At 41.7% G+C, this 20,962-nt stretch overlaps 1 protein-coding gene across 1 annotated transcript in view; it reads right to left on the bottom strand.

Annotated features, from left to right (window-relative positions):
• The window catches only part of LOC115471341 (suppressor of tumorigenicity 14 protein-like), a 66,177-nt gene extending 45,473 nt beyond the window's left edge, over positions 1-20,704 (bottom strand). The window contains exons 1-6 of the mRNA XM_030205042.1: positions 20,568-20,704; positions 16,740-16,768; positions 16,479-16,601; positions 13,550-13,715; positions 10,283-10,407; positions 3,818-3,885 (exon numbers count right to left, since the gene is read on the bottom strand). Coding sequence (XP_030060902.1) covers positions 3,818-3,885; positions 10,283-10,407; positions 13,550-13,715; positions 16,479-16,568 — 449 coding nt within the window. The 5' untranslated portion in view covers positions 16,569-16,601; positions 16,740-16,768; positions 20,568-20,704. The remainder of the gene's footprint in view (positions 1-3,817; positions 3,886-10,282; positions 10,408-13,549; positions 13,716-16,478; positions 16,602-16,739; positions 16,769-20,567) is intronic.
• Positions 20,705-20,962: the final 258 nt, after the last annotated feature.

Raw genomic sequence — 20,962 nt, 5'->3', positions numbered from 1 at the left:
CTCTAAAAATTACATTCTAATGATTTGACATACAAATATATTGACAATACATGAAGTACAGAGGGGAGGGGGTGAAATACAATATTTATAGGAAACAGGGGGGGGGGGGAAGGAAGAAAGGGAGGGGGATGTTCTAAAATTGTGCAATCAAGCAGGGTCTCCCTTCACATTCCACATGTTGAGAGTAAACAGCTTAAATAAAAAATTAAGAAAATGCGTCCGAAAACAAGAAAGTTTTGAGCTCAGTTTTGAATTGTTGAAGAGAGGTTCGGTGACAAAGTGATTGTGATAACTTATTTCAATGTTCTGGGCCTTAAACAGAGAAAATCGCTTTTTGAGTATGTTCATGTATAATGTCACAGAAAGAAGGGATAACTAACAAGTTTTGAGAAGATGAGCGAAGACAGTGCTGGTTGGCATATGGAATCAATAATCGAGAAAGGTAGAGTGATTTCTCATATTGATTGGTCTTCATACCAACAACAGTAGTTTATAGAAGATGCAGTAGGGAAGAGGGAGCCAATGTGCAGCTTTTAAAAGAGGAGTAACATGGTCTTATTTCTTTTTTTCCATTATTAGTTTTATGGTGGTATTTTGAATCTAAGGCAGAGTTACAATACTCATTGTACAATCGAAGTACAATGAGTTACAATAATCTAATTTACTAATTAAGAAAGTGTATCAGAATATTAATTGCCAATGAATCTAGAAATGGGCAAATTGAGCGGTTTTGTCGAAGCATATAAAAACAACTCTTGGTCACAGCGGAGATCTGATGATGAAATGAGAGAGTTTCATCTAGATGGGTACCCAGAATTTTTGTACTTGAGAAACAGGTATGGAATTGAGGAGAATAGGATGTAGAAGAATAACATTTAGTGAGTTTGCGAAGAGGATGCATTTTGATTTTTCCGGATTGAGAACTCTTATGAGTACTAATGTGCACCAATCATTGACCTGTAGTAAGTGGGTGTGCCTAAATTTCGGCATGCCAGCATGGCTTTCTGCTAGTATTCTATAATGGTTTAAGCACACCTATATACTGTTATAGTATTTGTGCTAAGCGTGCCCTGTTGTAGCACCTACATTTATTTTCAGGCATTTGATACACCACTAATCGCAAGTTACAGAATCGTCCTCTATATGTATTGGGGATGTGCATTCATTTGAAACATCATAGAAAACATTAATGACATATCCCATGTTGTTTCATGTCATTGGCAAACAAAAATGAGCAGAAACAAACATGAAATATATTTCTTTCTTGTGCTGTCAATAGTATACAATCTTTCTAAAAGAGCATGCACTCTTAATGGCATTGTTCCTGTGACAACAGAATGAAAAAAGAACATTAAAAAAAAAAAGAACATTTCCAGAAACAACATGAGAAATGATATGAAACGAAACTTTTCTGGCTGCACATCCCTAATACATATATCTAGAGTCACTGCTAACATGTATAGCAGAGCGGAATAGACAGGCATTAATTTAAGTAGTGCTATCATCATGCCAGCTAAATATTTCATAGGGTTCATAGGTCATACAAATGGGACAGCCTAGTGTGATTTCCAGGGCAGGCTGCCTGCTCCTTATAGCAGCTGGGCATGGGGACACCGTGGAAGTGGTATTTAAAGCCTCCAGGGAGTCATGGTTATTGCTCAAGGGCGACACCTAGTGACTGTATTCAAAGCCCGTGATTACAGATTTCTAGAGGCAAAGCTGGTACCTGGTTTCTGCCTTTGGACTGTCACTACAGTGATTAGATTAGGTATGTTGTGGGAGGAGGGGGGAATGTAAAGGGGGAAAGATCCCCAGGTAATGGCTATGAAGGCTCATATATCACCAGGTACCAGCCGTAGCTCTTTTTTAAATTATTATTTTTATTTGCATATAATAATAAAATCATAGGTATAATACCTTAAATGAAACTCAGTTCGTTATAACAGGAAATCATTACCAAATCCAAATTGGAAGAGAATGTGTAACAAATATAGTCCACACAAGCCATAATTCTGATTCAGAAAGCAGAGGAATAAACTGCTAGGTTCATTAAAGTGGCTATAAAAATAATACACACTAACCACAGAAAAATAGTGAACAAAGTGGTTTCATCATTTATTCCTTGAGATCTAAATAGTACCTAGCTAAAAATAAATCTCTGTATGTTTGCTTTCAACATTTTTCACTAATAGATGTTATCCAGAATAAAGATCATTTTTAAATTATTATTTTCATGTACATTAACTTCCGATGTCAGCCGTATGTTCCCCTTAGTATGACCAATTCTGGGGGGCACCCTGGGTAGGGTATTGATGGCATCCCCCACCAGAGAAAAGGGGGTGTCAGTGGCACCCCCATGAAAGAGGTTTCAGGTTGTGTCAGTGGGAGCTGCCCCACTGCTTAGTGTTTGTTTTGTGTGTGCTCAGGGTGGGCAGGGTCAGTTCAGCAAGAGGACCTGTGATGCACATGGTTTACACTGACAGGGCTCACTGTGTCGCCAAGGGAGACAGAACTGCTCTTGCTGTGCTAAACCCAGGCCTGCCCTTCAGTAAAGAATATCCTATTATTTAGGCCTTTCTTTCCCTATAAAACAGGGTTGTTGGTCTTTTTTTTTATCAGCCTTGAGACAGGCCCACTGAAAACCAAACATCTGAGGCTAAACCACAACAAAGGACTGGGGATAAAACACTCTGGTGAAACCAAAGTCCATGAGATGTCCAAATTCACAAAGGCCAAGGCTAGGCCCGGTCATATATACACACAGATCAGAAAAAAGCAATGCTTGCGAAGTCACTCCTGGGAACACAGATCAATCAGGTTGCTGGAAAACTACAGAAGCAAGTTTCTGGTTCAGTGATTTTCAGGTGGAAGTGCAGTAATTTTCTGTAAAATTCTAAAGGCCCCTTTACTAATAAACTGTGTTAAGCACTAATGCACACTAAAGCAGGAAAGTAACTTAACAAAAATGCATTAAAATATTCTGCAGTAATTTGCCAGTCAATGCATGCTAATTGTGCACTGTTTTATCGGGGGGGGGGGGGGGGGGGGGGGCATGGGCAGGCAATGGGGGTAGAAATGTTCTCCAGCTAGAGTGTTTGCATCAGCATGTGCTAACTGAGTAACACAGACAATGTGGGAACATTTAGCAATTCCTAAATTGGAGGTGGTAAGTGCTCCTGTATTAATATTTTTGCAAGTTTTATGCATTAAAGGAAAAATTAGCACGAAAAATTAGCACCAGACATGCAAAAAGAAAAAAAATCCTATTTTTGTGCTGCATTAAAAATGAGTTTAATGCGCAGTTAAGTATCCTGTTAAAATGCACTAAGCCCATTTCTTAACACATTTTAGTAAAAGGGCTCCTAATTTTAGATTTTAGAAGCTTCAAAATGAGTGGGAGGCCCCAGGTTTTCCAAATTCCTTGAAGCAGATAGGTAATTTGGAGTCTGAAAGTGGTCCTAACTCTGACACAGAACAAAAAATGAATAATCTGTGCAATGTCCCCCACAAGTTTTGTGATTTTTTTTTTTGGGGGGGGGGGGGGGGGACTGTAGCCTCATTGTAGTCCTGCAGACCAGGGCTCAAATTTCAGTACAGATCTCAGCTGAGGTTCACCCATTAACTAACTTTCGGTCTTATTAACCCCAAATCCTAATTCTCTAAGCCCCTTCCCTCCCTCACACTCTTCAGCAAGAAAATCCATGTATTTTTTTCATCCTGAACAACTTAGAGGTCCTTATTCCATATAGATTGTTTCCATAGACTTGGAATGGGGAAAGTAACCTACACTGTAATTCATGAGAATTAAAGAACTTACCTAAATGCAGCGATAACAGATTTCAAGTAATATTTCCCTAAGGCAGATGAGCCATACAACTCTGCAAACTAACAGACAATAAATAATTAGAACAGTGAATAGATGAACATAAGGAGCACTTTGTTTATACATCAATATGTGCAACTTCACCACTCTTAGCTAGAGATATATAAATATATGCATGTCTACTACATGATCCATAAAATTATGCCAGTTAGACAAAATCACTTTATAAGGGTATAAAATAGTGTATCATTGCATGCAGTATTAGCAGAAGTAAATATTTGTACAAATACATAGAATTGCATTGTTATTCCTTGCTAATATATTATTCACCCGATATTCAAAATGAGTTAACTGGACAGGAGAGGCTCCCACGTGGCTGCCACTAAGGGTTGCACCAGCCATATTGGAAAAGAAGCAATGATGGGCAGGAGTGAATTGGCATAACAAGCTAGGCTGAGAGACCTACAGAGGGAGAAGGGGTGGGGGACCGCTATCTATGTACTTGCTTTAGGAGGGAGAAGGATCGCGATTGGGGGTGGGGGGTGGGAATCAGAGTTGGCAATTGAACTTGTTTTCACTTATGCGGGTCCCAGTGATATTCAGCCAAGACCCACATAATCCCAGCGGTTTCCAAATCTTTGAATTATGATTTATTAGACATGGCCTGGCATTGAATATCTGAGGTTAATTCTACCTGACGTGGTCAGAGCATAGGTGCCAGCTCTGTGGGTGCTCGAGCACCCCCAATATCGAGCTAACTCCTTTCTTGTGACCAGGAAGCATTCACTTGTGTTTAGTACCCCAAATTATTTTGAAAAGTTGCCTCCAATGGGTCAGAGTTTTTAAAAAGCACTGAATATTTGCCAGTATATTTTCCAGTAAAAACGGATGGCAAGAAAAGCATCATAGATACAGTTTTTTTCTGATATCTTACTGTAAGTGCCTGGACTCACATTTTGTTCCACCTGTAATACCAGGATGCATCAAAGTGGTCACCTAGGGAAGGAGCCTCTGGGGGGCAGCAAAGAGCAGCTGCAGTTGAAGCAAAACAATGAATAGATCCTAACAACCAGACAACTCATAGAGCCATCAGCATGTGCTTTTACCTGCAGGGAGGGTGGGTAATTTTCAAACAGTAAAGAAACCATTGGAGCAGACACGGTGGTACAAGGAACAAGATGCTTTATTCAATATAACATTAAAAAGTGTGCCTGACATGGCAGTGTTTCACTTTGCAAGGGCTGCTTTAGGGGCAAAACATAACTGTTGGAGTGGAGGAGTAGCCTAGTGGTAGAGCACTGGTCTTGGTCATAGGAGCCAACTTTCCAAAATTATTGGGGGTGCTAAGCCCAATGGAAATAACCACTTCCTGGACACATACATAGAATTTTCTCAATACTGGGGGTGCTCAAACACCCATAGCACCCACAGAGCCGGCTCCTATGGTCTTGGTTCAAATCCCACTGCTGCTCCTTTTGATCTTGGGCAAGACACTTAACCCTCTATTGCCTCAGGTACAAAATTAGATTGTGAGCCCTCCAGGGACAGGGAAATACCTGTCCTTGGAGAAGTGCCTGGTGGGAAAAGACACTCCAAGTGGAAGGGATGTGGGCACAAAGGAGCCTCACTCCCTGGCAGGACTTTTCGCCAACTACCCAGGGGATCCCTGATCTGGTTTTGGGCCAGACTTGTAGAGCTACTACTGAAAAGGGTGTGAGCAAAATCCAAATAAATAAAACCATAAATATGTAATAGATAATAAATAAATAAGAGGGAGAACTGGGATGTTTAGCTCATTACGTCTGTGACCCCACCAGGAGAATGCTTCCACTGTCAAACAGGTGGTGGGAGGATTCCTGGGGGTCATTTTAGTATTGGGGGTGGGGGTAGTGGTGATGCTGGCCTGGTAGCTGGAGATGGGAAGATTTTCTGGAGGTCACTTTAGTATTGGGGTGGTGGTGGTGATGCTGGTCTGGTAGGTAGAGATAGGGAGAGCCCAGCCTCCAGAGGCAGTGCGAGAAAGCAAGAAAAGGGTCGGTGATTACTGGACAGGGGTCTTTGGATGCCCGATACCCACGGAGACCCTGAGAACTGAGGGGGAGTCCCAGAGCTAAACAGAAGAATCCCGTGAAGAATGGCTGTTTAACCTCTATCTAAGGGCAGAGGGGATTTGCGTTTGATCACTCAGCGTGAGGGATGTAAGAGAAAGGAGGAGTGCTTGGTGGGAAAGGACACTCCAAGCGGGAGGGACGTGGGCACAGAGGAGCCCCACTCCCTGGCAGGACTTTTTGCTAACTACCCAGGGGATCCCTGATCTGGTTTTGGACCAGACTTGTAGTTGACATTCACCAGATGTAGACGTTTTCAGCAGACGAATGTGTTTTTGGCCATTTTGAGATGTCGATCTGCTTCAAAAATGAGCTCCTAAATATTACATATTTGGTTGATGACATATTTATTTATTATTTAATATTTATTGTGTTATTTACATGTCTGTGCTATGATCTTAATATGATTTGATCCATTATGATTTTGTTTGATTTTATGACATTTATGTATGGTTTTATTTGTTTTAACAGTAATGTGTTGCCCCTGAAGTAGCCCTTGCCAGGTGAAACACAGCCCTGTTGGGCACACTTTTTAATGTTATGTTTAAATAAAGCATTTTGTTCCTTCTACTGCCATATCTGCTCCAATGACTTCTTTCCTTTTGGAATTTGTGGACCACTTTGCCAGTTTGTTTTCTGGTAATTTTCAAATAGCCAATTTAACTGGATAAATTACTATGTTCCTAGGTAAATGGCTTTTGGAAATTACCTTATTTTGGGGCCCTTTTACTAAAGGGTGTTAAGCCCTAATGTGCATTAACGCATGAAAAACAAGCTATCGCAAAACATGTTAAAGCATTTTGTGGTATGTTGCCTGTTAGCGCATGCTAACCGGTGTGTTAGGTATTTTTCACAAATATTTTTGAGAGGAGTGTGATACGGGCAGAGAATGTGTGTGGAAGCATTAACCAGCTAGTATATTTAGATTACCATGTACTAACTGGCTAACATGGAGTTAACATTTGAGCACTTAGATCCTCCTAAATTGGAAGCAGTAAGTGCTTCAGTGCTAATCTACTTAACACTAGAAAGTCAAGTGACATCCACGACAAAGAAAATGTTCCACTCAGTGTGGAAGCTCAAACGTGTGAAGCAATTCTTCCGGAGGGAAACATTTCGCAACCTGGTACAATCAATGGTACTAAGCCAGCAGACTACTCCAATGGGATCTATGCTGGATGTAAAGACCAAACCTTAAAGAAACTTCAGACCGCTCAAAACACGGCAGCTAGGCTTATCTTCGGAAAAACACGATCTGAAAGCGCAAAACACCTCCGCGAAAAACTACACTGGCTCCCAATCAAAGAACGCATTGCTTTCAAAATCTGCACTCTGGTTCACAAAATTATCTAAGGTGAAGCCCTGGGACACATGACAGACTTGATCGACCTACCAACTAGAAACACATCCGAATCAACACGAATGTACCTAAATCTGCACTACCCAAGCTGCAAAGGACTCAAATACAAATCAACCTAATCATCCAGTTTTTCCTACATTAGCATACAACTGTGGAACGCATTACCAAAAGTCTTGAAAACTACGTACGATCAACTAAACTTCCGGAAAACACTAAAAACTAACCTGTTTAAAAGGCATACCCGGACGATCCAACATAAATGCCTGATATCTGCAACACAACAAAACTAAAGTATGTAATGGACATACCACAACTCTTCCGTTATACGATGCCCTAATGTGGCTGTGCCACATGAACTTTTATCTTACCACAACATCACTTTGTATTTGTTCACACCGGAGTCTGCAAACGCCCTCTCCGGTACAGTGTAAGCCACACTGAGCCTACAAATAGGTGGGAAAATGTGGGATACAAATGTAACAAATAAATAAATAATAAATAAATAAATAGGTAATGTGCACTAATGACAACATTAGCACGCAACCTGAAATGTAAAAGATTAAAAAATGGCTTGGAGAGTGGCACATTGAATCTGTGCTCAGCACATGGGAAATGCCCATGTTAAGACTAAGCCCAAATTCTAGTGCATCTTCTTAAAAGGGCCCCAATGTATGTATAAACAAAGTTTAATATTTAAAAAACTGATGCACCTGTATGCATTATGCCAATGGTTCCCAAACTGTGCACTGCAGTACCTCAGGGCATTGCAGTGAATTCACAGGGGAGCTGCAGTATATATATATATTTGTTACATTTGTACCCTGTGCTTTCCCACTCATGGCAGGCTCAATGTGGCTTACATGGGGCAATGGGGGGTTAGGTGACTTGCCCAGAGTCAGAAGGAGCTGCCTGTGCCTGAAGTGGGAATTGAACTCAGTTCCTCAGGACTAAAGTCCACCACCCTAACCACTAGGCCACTCCTGTCAAAATTGTGGCAACTGAGCATGTGTGGGAGTGCTGGCATGAACGCTGAAACATGCCGCTGATTTCCTTGCTGCTCAGGCAGCATGGAACTTGGGGTTGAGCAGCAGAGTGCTTCAGCTGATGGGGTTTGGGCATCTCTGCCAGTCAAGGTAGGATTCCATGTCACCACTGGGAGGGGGGCAGCGGGGAGACAATCTGAGAGGAAATATGTGTCCTAGGGGCACCATGAAAAAATTATGTAGACACTAAAGACACCATGAATCAAAAAGGTTTGGGAAGCACTGCATTATGCTTTTCTACAGGATTGTTATGGGATGGGTGATATTCAGATAATCATGATTGTTTAATTATGAAAATCTCAGGGGATGTGCCTTAGAGACACGAAAGATAATTGCTGGGGATTTCAAGGCTGAAGATTTACCTAGGTCACCTAATACAATTGCACTAGTTCTGTTCCTCTTCATGATTAAAATAGGGCTGTCAGTTTTGATTTGGGGTTCTTTATTCTTATGGAGAAACAAACAGTGGAATTCATTAACAAGGTAAAAGTGTGTTATGGCCAGTTGTCTGAGCAGCTAAGCCTTAAGACATTGTCTGGCAGAAGATCAGGTGAAAGGCGGCTCAGGCCAGTCATGCACAAAGGCACTTTGAGACACCAGATCGTCTCAAGGGAAATGTAAGGTAACAGAGGGCTGCTTTGTGTCGGAGCCCTTCTATCAGGACCCCTGGTAACCGCACTGAACCCTTAAATCTAAACTTGAATTCACACACAAGAAAGCAACTGTTGTTTCAGAAGAAAAAAGGAAAATTCCTAATGAAATTCCTAGTTTTGTTATCATCATCATAAAAGAAATTCAAACATATGTAATGTTAGTGGTATTATATCCTTGTTCTTACCTTGTAAACCGCCTTGAACTGTAATTGTTAGCAGTGGTGCCAATTTAAATTCAGCTACATATATGATATTTATACAATATCTATAGTGTAAACATAAGCCATACAGAGTGGATTGTACACTTTGTATTTCTAGATCTTTCTTCTATGTCTTTTTTTCTCAGTAGTATTGGTGGATATCGTATTGTACAATATAAATATATTGTGACTACTTGGAAAATCAGACAAACTCCAGATGCAAAGGGATTCTAACTTGTAACCTGAATCTCTCCAAGCACTACCCATCACATTTCGGGGGAGAGTTAATAACGTGGGCTACAGTTAAGATGTGTTATTTTACTACTAACTTGTGCTATTTAGCACAGGTTCCATTTTATGCAATAAGACCAAGTTACTAATAACTGGGGTTAAAAGTAAAGTAACACGTCTTAACGGTAGCCCATATTGATAACTATTACTACTACTTAACATTTCTAGAGCGCTACTAGGGTTACACAGCGCTGTACAGTTTAACAAAGAAGGACAGTCCCTGCTTGAAGGAGCTTGATAACTTCCCCCTTTATGATTTCAAGATAAATAAGGAAGTAGTCAACAGTGGGAAATAGACCATGAACTCAAGGACAATAAAAGTCTCAAACAAGTTTTATTGATCACAGACTCAACACAGTACTGTGTTTCGGCCACAGGCCTGCTTCAGGAGTCTTATCGACGCGGTCTGGAATGTGAAAATATCCGATGCTGAACACAAACACGTAGTGTGAGCATCTTGCAGAAAAATGGCAGACCGCCAAGACATTCACACTTTGTTTGTGTTTGTGTTCAGCACTTCACAAAGGTCTTTTTCAAGACCAAGTTACTTCATTATTGCACAAAACATACCATACATTGGATATTTCCCACTGTTGACTCCTGTGTGCTGCTCGTGGGAATTGCATTTTTCCGTCTCAGCAGATTTTCTCTGGATTCAAGATAAATAATGCATTAGCTAGACTCCTGAGGTCCTGCTTCTATGGAGTCTTCTCAAGTTTAAGCCGATGCAATTTTATATTTAAAGCTAATGTTAAAAATGTTTTTATCTGATGAGCCCAGTCACTATATCAGGCTAGCACTTACGTAATTCTGAAAGGACTCCGCTTGCAGCCTAAATTTTGGTGACTCTGGATTTTCCAAATCACATGTGTAGCTCATATTGGGAATGTCTATACTTCCACCAACATAGAAAAATGTGGAGGCAGGCGCTATGGACAGAGAAGATACAATATGTCTGTGGTTACCATTCTGCATCTGTGGAAAGAGACCACCTTAAACACTTTGGGCTTAATATTCAGAAAATGCTGAGCTCCTAAATTTGGGTCCTATTTTCAGCCAGACTTAGGAACAGAACTTTTAAGCTGAAAATTCATCTTAATTTAGGAGCTTAAAAGTTATGCTCATAAATTTAGGCCTGCTATTCATCTGCCTAGATGTATGAGCCTAGAATGGAACATCAGTGTTAAGCTTCTAACTTCTTTCCCCCAACCTAAATTCATCCTTGTTGCCACCCACTTTTTATGCTCCTAAATGTAAGAGTTTAGGTGAAATTTTGAATAAAAATGTATGCATTCAGCCCTAGTAAATTTTCAAAGAGGCCTATTTATGAACATAACTCTCAAATTTAAGAGCATAAGGGGGAATACATCAAGCAGCATTATGGCCTTAATGCACCTTACTGCACATTAAGGGCCCCTTTCACCAAGATGCGGTAAAAGAGGCCTTGCAGTAGTGTCAGCATGTGGATTTGCCATGCGCCGATGCCCCTTTTACCACAATGGGTAAAAAGCTCAAAAAAGGAAATTTCTGTGTGATAAGTAGGGTTACCATATGTTCGGATTTACCCAGACATGTCCTCTTTTTGAGGACATGTCCAGGCAACTGGGCGGGTTTTGCCAATCTGCCCATTTGTCCGGATTTCTGGACAAACAGGTAAGCTGGTGGACGGCCCACCCATCAGCCTGCCCGTTTGTCCAGAAATCCGGACAAACGGGCAGATTGCTAGCCTCCCCTCCCCTTACTTACTACTGCCCTGGTGGTCTAGTAACTTCTTCCACCTTCAGGGCAGGAAAGAGCCCCCTCTTTCCTGCCCGGAGCGCAGCCCTGCATGCATCCTTCCTGTTCCTGATCTCGGTGCCGATTCAAAATGGCCACTGAGAGTTGACGTGACCTCGTGAGACTTCAACTCTCGGTGGCCATTTTGAATCGGTGCATGCAGGGCAGTAGTAAGGTAAGGAGAGGGGGAGTGATGGGGTGTGTGACAGGGGAGAGGGGAAAATGTGACAGGGGGGTGGAGCGAGGGCATGAAAGGGGCAGGGTGGGTGTGAAAGGGGGCATGGTGGGGTGTGTGGTGGGGCGGGGCATGTGTCCTCCCTTTTGGGGGACAAAATATGGTAACCCTAGTGGTAAGTAAACACAGGCATTTGCTGAGCTGTCATTCCCAGGGGAGTCCTTATTGCCTTCAATTGAGATTGTGGTAAGGGCCCCCTGATAACCCCCTGTGGTAAAAATTATTGCCAATTTCTGGGAGCGCCGGAAATGGCGTGTGTTGTGGACATTACTACTGCCGGCACCTGCGTAAAGCCAGCAATAGTGCCAAACTGCCACATGGCAAGCCTTTAGTAAAAGGGTCCCTACAGGAATCAGCGTGTGTTAAATGCTAGAAGCTCATACGTATAGAATTGGCTTTTAGCATTTAGCATATGCTAATTCCTGTAGGGGCCCTTTTACTAAGCGGTGGTAGGGCTACCATACGGGCAGCATGCACCAAAATCAAAATTACCACCTGGTTAGCATGCCGACCTGGCAGTAATTTTGTAATTGGCACATGCCGTTTCCCGTGGTAGAATATATTTTTCTGTTTTCTACCGTGGGGGCGTTCCTGGTAGTAATCAGAAGCACAGCCACATTGGCATGCACTGAATGATTACTGAGCGTTTAAGGCATGAGCCCTTATTGTTAAGTCAATGGGTGGCAGTAAGGGCTCAGGCAGTAAATAGCTGCACACTGCTTTTAATTTTAGCGCACCGCCATTTACTGCCCCCATTTAAAAAAAAAAACCTTTTTCCCAGCCATGGTAAAAAAATGGTCCACATGCCCACACTACCACAAGCCAGACACTTTTTACCGCAGCTTAGTAAAAGGACTCCTTAATGGGAAATGTGACTTGATATACCACCTTTCTGAGGTTTTTTTTGCAACTACATTCAAAGCGGTTTTACATATATTCAGGTACTTATTTTGTACCAGGGGCAATGTAGGGTTAAGTGACTTGCCCAGAGTCACACAGAGCTGTAGTGGAAATTGAACTCAGTTCCCCAGGATCAAAGTTCACTGCACTAACCACTAGGTTACTCCTCCACTACCAACATTCCATGTAGAAGCCTGCCCTTGCAGATCAGCAACGCAGCTGCGCAGGCTTCTGTTTCTGTGAGTCTGACGTCCTGCATGTACGTGCAGGACATCAGACTCACAGAAACAGAAGCCTGTGCAGCCGCGTTGCTGATCTGCAAGGGCAAGCTTCTACATGGAATGTTGCTAGTGGAATAGCAACATTCCATGTAGAATCTCAACTAGTAGCAACATGCCATGTAGAATCTCAAATAGCGAAAGGAAAATGGGACTTGATATACCACCTTTCTGAGGTTTATTTTTTGCAACTACATTCAAAGTGGTTTTACATATATTCAGGTACTTATTTTGTACCAGGGGCAATGGAGGGTTAAGTGACTTACCCAGAGTCACAAGGAGCTGCAGTGGGAATTGAACTCAGTTCCCCAGGATCAAAATCCACTGCACTAACCACTAGGCTACTCCTAGTGCGTTAAGGCCATAAAGCCACTTGATGAAGTCCCTAGATCTTTTGCATACTGGGCCCTTCTTTTCCTGGCTTAAGCTTGGATTACTATCAAAATGGGATTTCATTTTTAGCAAAGCAGTATGGAAATGACAGATTAATGGATCACGAAGTAAAGGTTCAGACACAGGCAAGCTACTTATCCAAATTTATATCCAGGGCATGTTGCAGAAGTTTCAGACATTCTAGAGATTTTATAACCCAGTACAGATTAAATTAATAGACTATAGCATTCCTAGTAAGATTAGCATAAAAAACAATCTCATAATCAGAATTCTAAGAAATACTATAAATGAATTAATGCCACGAGAGAAGCACAATATGAGTAGAAATAAGTATCATTCTCAGATTCACAGCTATGAAATGATGTGAATTATGCTTTATATAAATTCCCAAGCTTTTTATTAGGATGTATTACTGGATAGACCTTATCTTCACCTAACCAGCTGTGTGATGTGTAAATATTATAGGCTGTTACTGTTAAATTAACTTACATAAGGAGCGGTACAGGGCCCACATAAATATGGCTACCATGGACAGTAGTGGTAAGACTCCAAGAAGACATCTTTTGTAGGAAAGCAGAGTCCAGAGTGGGAGGAAGCAGGGCTGTCCAAGTAGCTTTTTATCTCCAAGAAACTGTTGACTGGATGGATTTAAGATCTGGAATAGAAGAACATGAGGTCAGGAGCAGATGATACATAGAGTGGAGGGTTCTGCTCCTGTGGTCAGGTTTAACATAGGTTCAAAACATAACTAACACTAACAGAGTTGGTGTTAAACATGCTGGGGCCCAGGATAGAAATGTGGGAGGAGGTCCCAGTGCCAATCAGCAGGCTGTATCTTCTTCAGCTTCAGATATGCTTGGGGGGACCCCTGTAGCATGGCGGCTCAGGACAATTTGCCCAGTTTTTACCCCGTAATGTCAGCCCTGATCACTATGACTCAGGATGCCAACTGGATCCAGATTCACCTGACAGACTTGATCCAGTCTTGGGTGTATCCTAATGCCTGTAGGGACTTGTAGTTCTGATTCCCTATTGCATTCCTTAAGAAAAGCAAGACTACAAGTCCCTGCATCCAATGGGCTGGATCAATCCTGTTGGGTGAATCTGGATCCAGTTGGCAGCCTCAGATATCATGCTGTTGGTGTGATAAGTGTGAGATTCTTCTTGGACTGTTTAAGTTGACTTTGTACTCCACTTCCTTCTTTTATTGATTAGTGAGAACCAAGAGAATGACACCAATCAACAGTGCAATGCAAGTAAGATAAGAAATAAAAGTGCCTCAAATCTAGAAAATTAAAAATAATTTAAAGCTGGGAGAGTGGTAAGATGGTGGCCTGAAGTTCGTATGCCCAACGGCCCAGCTGCCTTCTGAAGTTTTGTCTTCTTTACGTAAATTTCCTCTCTGCAATTGCAGTTACCTTAACTGAGAGGAAGGGGACAACCGGCGGTCAGCCGCTGATGGCCAGCGTTTTATCCCCTGAGCAGCAAGTGCGGGACCGCTGCGCAACGAATTACCCACAGATGAAAGGGTTGGCGAGTCCTTTGATTAGCGCCGGCAAAGGAGCTGGAAAAAACAACTCCATCGCTCTTGAATTATTCAACCACCATGCCCAAAGGAGTGGAGGAGTGAGTTAGAGGTATATGCTGAAACGGCGGAACCACTCCTAAACACCTATGAGAAATCAGCTTGGAGTTTTTTGCTCCTGTGGAGGTTACATTGAATACCATCTGGAAGGCGCTTCAGGACCTAATGGTGGCAGTAAATAATTTTGTTTCAGATATAATTTATTAGAGAGTTACATGGAAAATTCAACTGAACCCTTTGAGAGTAAAAAAATTGATATAACAAATGATTCTACATGAGCAAGACGTTGTTATGATAATAGACCAGAAATTTTGAATAATAAAATGAATATTATTATAGATGATTAATATCGAGATTATTGTTTTTCCCAGAGTTCTGGGTATGACTCCTAAAGTTTTCATCAGAAATATTTCCTCAAATTATTACTTTAAAAGGAGTGAAGCCTGTGAAAACTGGGATTACTTTAATCAGTGGGATTTGAATTAGAGACTTAAGTATATTTATTGTTAAATAACGTCTGGTTTTTAAAAGAGAAAGAATGTAATCAGATGTATTATTTCTAACTAATATTGGACAATAAGTAGGTTTTTCAATTAAATAATTTGACTATACACCGTATTGGCCTTGAAGAAGCCAACCAGATGATCAATGTGGAATAATGAATTAGACGAGTAATATCTGGGGATAATCAGGTTAATACCACAGTTTTTTTTTCTGTTTACTGTTTAATTGATCTCCTTATCTTGTTTCACTCTCCCTATTTAGTGGTCTAAGGAAGAGAATAGAATTACCTGACTGAAATAATTCCTATATATTACTTTCTCTGTATTTCCAGCAAGTTGTTTTATCACTTATAAAAATTTAAATGGTTATAAATAAAAAAAAAAAAAAAAAATAACAATTTAAAGCAAAACAGAAATACATGTCAGTGAGAAACAATGAGATTCACAGATATAGTACCATTGCACAAAGGCGATATTGCAAATTTTAAATTAAATTAAAGAGTATAGTGCTGCAAAAATTTCTGGCCCACATAGAAACCACGAACATTGCTGTAGAAATTATAGCTTAGAGAGGTAGAACAAGCAGTATACTTGCTGTTTGTAGTAAGATGGCCTCATGTAATGGAGGGGGATGAGGGAAGGGACTCAACACCACTGAATGTTGCCCTCTAGATACAAAACTATCCCATCTCAACTGGTTGTAGCGAAAACAAAAATGTACCAGAAGAGAGCTTCTCATTAAATAGAATGGAGGCACCTCAAACCTGAAGAACCCCTCCAGGGTAGGGGGAGAAAGTAAAGTGACCTGGAAACTACCAAGTATTTCCAGAAACACTACATTGTTCCTGCTGTCCATCCAGAAGAAATGTAGACCCCAAAAGAAAAAAACCTAGAAAGAGACTAGTTCAGGAGCTGACAGAGCTAATTTGTCAAAGAGCTGCACTATGTACCATCATCATCCACCGAGACAAAAAAATAGAAACCTGCTAAGTATAACACAAATTACTCCCCCTCCCCCCCCCCCCCCGAGACAAGTGCTCAAGCACCCACTATAGCCACAGAATGAGCACTTATGTGCACATCTTTCTTTGGGCTCATTTTACAAGGAGCTGAGGTAGGAAGCTCCACCCCCCCAAACATGCCCCCCTCTGCACTAAAAAATAAAATATTGTTAGCGCATGATTTGCATGTGCACATTGCAAAATTAATGCGGGACACCTCAGTGCGCCCCATGGTAAGCCCTTTCAGCTGCGGTAAACACGTGCTACTGCTTGCTACAGCTTAGTAAAAGGAGCCCTTTTATGAAAGCTACAGATCTACCAACAATCACTTCACTCACCTGCCCAGGGGCCAGGGACGGTTCATCCACAGCAGGAATGGTATATATAACAGAAATCCTCTTCTGAGGGAAAGAAAACATCACTTGGTCCTGCACGGGGGTACAATGCCAATCCTGAAGCAGAAGGGAAATTAAAAAAAAAAAAAAAGAGCTGGTCCCAGCATGGAGTGAAAGATATTAATGTTTTTTTTCTCTATTATCTTTGCCATTAAGCAGCATTCTCACCATGCTGCTTAATGTTCCATGTCCTACCTGTCTTCTGCATCTGCATCCGAAGGAGGCTGGAAAAAAAGAATTCCAAGTGTAACTCTCTGCTTTCCAAACTGAATCAGGATTATTAGAGGCTGAAGTCTTCAACAGAAAAAAGAAGGCAGCGCATTCAGAGAAACTAGGGCTACAGTTTAATCTTATTATAATAGGTAGGTGGCAACAAATATTTTATACATTTTTTGAGATCTGATTTATAGGGAGCATATACAGACCCTTTCTACAAAGCAGGTGAAAAGCTGGGTTTTTAAAAATTGAATATTTGTATTGAATGTTTCACAGTAGTCATGGAAGAATTAAGGCTTTGATTTGCAGTAGAATTGCTGACTTAGGGGCATGTTTACTAAGGTGCATTAGCGTTTTTAACGCGCCTGTAAATTTAAGGCACGTTAAACGCTAACACACCTATACATTTCTATGGGCGCGTTAGCGTTTAACACGCGTAAAATGCTAACGCGCCCATAGCACCGCTTAGTAAACATAGGCATTAGATGGTAAAGTACTTGGTGGTGTTTCGTACTGGTTGACAGATGTAAAGCGCAGGAAGAACTGTGGTAGAACTCTGTCACTGTGTGCAGACCGAGGCTGATAAGGGTAATATTCTCTAGGTTGTGATTCAGCTAGGCAAAACAGCTTTTTGAATGCTATGACAGAGGTAAACAAAGCAAAAAAAAACATCTTTCCTCTCTTAGGGCCCCTTTTACCAAGCTGTGATAAAAGGGGGCCCCCGTTTACCGCAACGGGTAAAAGGTTGTTTTCAGCCAAAACAAAGAAACGGCCCTGTGCTAATCACAGGGATTGGTGCGCGGCCATTTCTGGGGGGGGGGGGGCCTTACTGCCACCTATTTAGGTGATGGTAAGGGCTTCTGCTCTAATCCGGTGGGTAAGCCCCAGTGCTACAAAAATAAAAAATATTTTTGTCACACTGGAAATAGTGCGCACTGGGGGTGGGGAACTATCACTGGGCTCCTGCAGTTGTCTCAGTTTGGTGCACGACAATGCCACGGTAGCTCTACCGTGGTGTTGTAAAGGACTCCTCAAATAGTAATTTTATGTATGTGACGTCTCACTGATGAGATGCTGCACAAAAAAATTTATACGAGTGTCTGTCTCTTTAATTAGGAAAAAAAAATACACTAAACTTCAGAACAGAGCACCTAAAACAAACAGAGAAAAAAAAACATGGAGTGGGGAGAGATTGAGCTCAGAGCTCAAATAAGAGGAAAATTATTAAAGACTCAAGGCAAATATAAAAAAAATTAATAAACCCTGAAAGGACAAAAATAGTACTTATAAGTAGAAACATATTTATTAGGTCATTCCCCCCAAATTAAGGGGCCCTTTTACTAAGCTGTGCTGAAAGGTGGACTGCGCTATGACTAGCACATGGTTTTCCCTGTGCACTGAGACCACTTTTAGCATAGCTGTAAATGGCTGACTTTTCATTTCCTCAGTTAATGGCCACTCTCTAACCAATTAGCATGTGAGCCTTTACCAACACCTATTGAGTAGGCAGAAAGGGCTTATGCACTAATCAGTAGGCATGTGGCAATGTAGCTGCACTAACTGATTAGCACTGGGCACGCTGACTCTCCGCCCCCCAAACATGCCCCAGTGCTAAAAAATAAAAAGTAATTTTTAGCACATGGGAAGCATGCGCAGATACCAATACTGCTGTGGGATGGCTGATTACGCCCCATGGCAGGGCTGCCAAGAGACTGAGCAGGGCAGGGCTGCTACTGCCACCCCCCCCAGATCACCACAGCTGTCGCCCCCACCCCCCTGCAACTCCACATACTTTGGCTGGTGGGGTGTCCCCAGGCCCCGCCAGCAGAAGAAGCCTTCCTCTAGCACTGTTCTTCACTCCGCCGCACTGCCTGCCCTGCCCTTGTGGCTACTTTTCCCCTCACATCGCACATGCTCAATTTCATCAAAACTGAGCATGCGCGACACAAGGAGAAAAGCAGCCACAGGGCAGGCAGTGCGGCAGAGTGAAGAGCACTGGAGGAAGTCTTCTTCTGCTGGTGGGGCCTGGGGACCCCCGCCAGCCAAGCCAGAGGCCCCAAAGCCCTGTGTCTGCTCCTTCCCAGCCTCTAAGGGGGGCCCAGCGCCAGAGTTTTCTCTCTCTTGCTCCTGTCAGGACGCAATCACTTGGGTACCGTCAGGAGCAGGAGAGAGAGAGAGACCCTGTTGCCGGGCCCCCCTTGGAGGCAGGGAACCTCTCGGCGGCCCTGCCCCATAGTAGCATAGTATTGCATTTTCCCGCTCAGTAAGCATGCCGCTTAGTAAAAGGACTCCTTAATATCTACAGTCTTTCAGGCAGGCAAAATCTAAAGACAAGACAAAAAAAGTACTAGTTGTTCAAAGTCTTTGCAATCAGAGTTCCTGTGCTTCTCCCACCTGATTCTCCTCTCCTGTTGGTTCCCGGGTAGGTACCCTTCTCTCCTGTCTCTCTTCCTCTGAGGATCTCCTTAGACAGAAACTTCCCTTGCCAACAGTGTGTACACTGCACAAAATACAAGATCTCTCCTTTAGACTCTCTACCAAAGAGGAGAATGTCTCCTAGGTTGAGGTATGCTCTGGGTGATCCACTTGCTATGAGTGCAAGCATAACAGATGTTCAGTTAACAGGCAAATGTATTCAATATTCTGACTAGGAAGCTAGGGATGCACCTTCCTACAACCTTTAGTAATGTTTCTAGGGGCGAGCGTTCATTGGTGTGTATTCGGTTCATTTGAGCGCCTAAAATATTATATATATATAATAAATAAAAATACAAAAGAAAGGAAAATAAGGTGATACCTTTGTACTGGACTAACTTAATACATATTTTGACAAGCTTTCAAAGGCAGAGCCCTCTTCAAGTCAGATGTGCGCAAAAGATGCCAGTATTAAAATATATATACAGTGAAACCTGAAAAGCATTCAAATGATAGTCTTGACGGAAAGGTAAGGGTGGGGTGGGGGAAGGGAAGGAGTGACAGGGAGCAACAAAGGGAGTTTAATGGGTAATTAGAAAGTAACACTATCTTATTTATTTATTTATTTATTTATTCATTTCTACTATCAAACAAGCAATTAAATCACTTGTACAGAAAAGTTTGGTTATTTAGAAATGTACAGTTAAGTAATAATAAAAAGGAAAATCATTTCTATTAACGTTACTCAAGCCACAATCTTGAGTCCAAGATTCCTAAACAATGGAGATCAAGGAAATTATGAATATATTTATATCAAACGTGGCAAAATCCTATTTTACAATACAAAAGCAAATAGTGGGTAAATCATCCCCCAGAATTTCGTTTAGATGTTATAAAAGCTGCAAGCTGAGAAGGTTCATAATAAACATATTTAATTGATCGGTATCTGATCACACATTTGCAAGGATATCTTAAGAAGAATGTAGCTCCTAGCTGAAGCACTTCTGATTTCATTTGAAGAAATTGCTGACGTCTTTTCTGGGTATCTCTTGAGACATCAGGGAACATTTGGATTTTTAAACCCTTAAAGGTCTTTTTCCTATTTTTAAAGAACATTCTTAATATCCAGATTTTATCCGGTGCCAAAACTACTGTAGCCACCAGGTAACACTATCTTATAAAAAAATGCAACAGTGTGCAAAAACCCCCCAAATATGTGAAAACAATGAAAATTGTGAAAACTGTATTTAAAATTATGACTAACTAATTGGGGGGGGGGGGGGGCAGAGCACATCCCTGCTTTTTCATTTGTACTCATTTCCCAACAGATCTATAGATAGTTACCTCTCCCTTGGTACACTGACTCTTCTGTTGCTGTTTCCTCAGACTCACCTTGATCAGGAAACCTCTTTCCTGCTTGCAATTTGCTGCTTGTTCAACCCTGACAGCTTGAGGTAACTGCTCTCCTTACGTTACTGGTCAACTAGGTCACATAAGCAGCACCCAGGCTCAGACAGCCTCTCCTTACTCTTTGGACTCCTGTGGAAGGACAACCCTGGACATTGGCTTGCCAGATCCTTTATAGTTCCCTCCAAATTTGTGTTGGTGACTCCTCCTGCCTGTGACTAAACAGGAGAGGCCATTCCCCATTACTTCGTATAATGTGGATTACTTAGGAGCAGGGATTCAAGAATGTTCCTCTTTGTAGACAGTAGACTGCACATTGCTCTGACACATTTATAAATAATCTTTTATGTGTATATGCCAGTATGTATGTGTAAAATGTC

The sequence above is a fragment of the Microcaecilia unicolor genome, chromosome 5, assembly GCF_901765095.1.
Source record: "Microcaecilia unicolor chromosome 5, aMicUni1.1, whole genome shotgun sequence".
In the NCBI taxonomy this organism is placed as follows: domain Eukaryota; kingdom Metazoa; phylum Chordata; class Amphibia; order Gymnophiona; family Siphonopidae; genus Microcaecilia; species Microcaecilia unicolor.
This window is presented reverse-complemented; position numbering and strand designations above follow the sequence as displayed.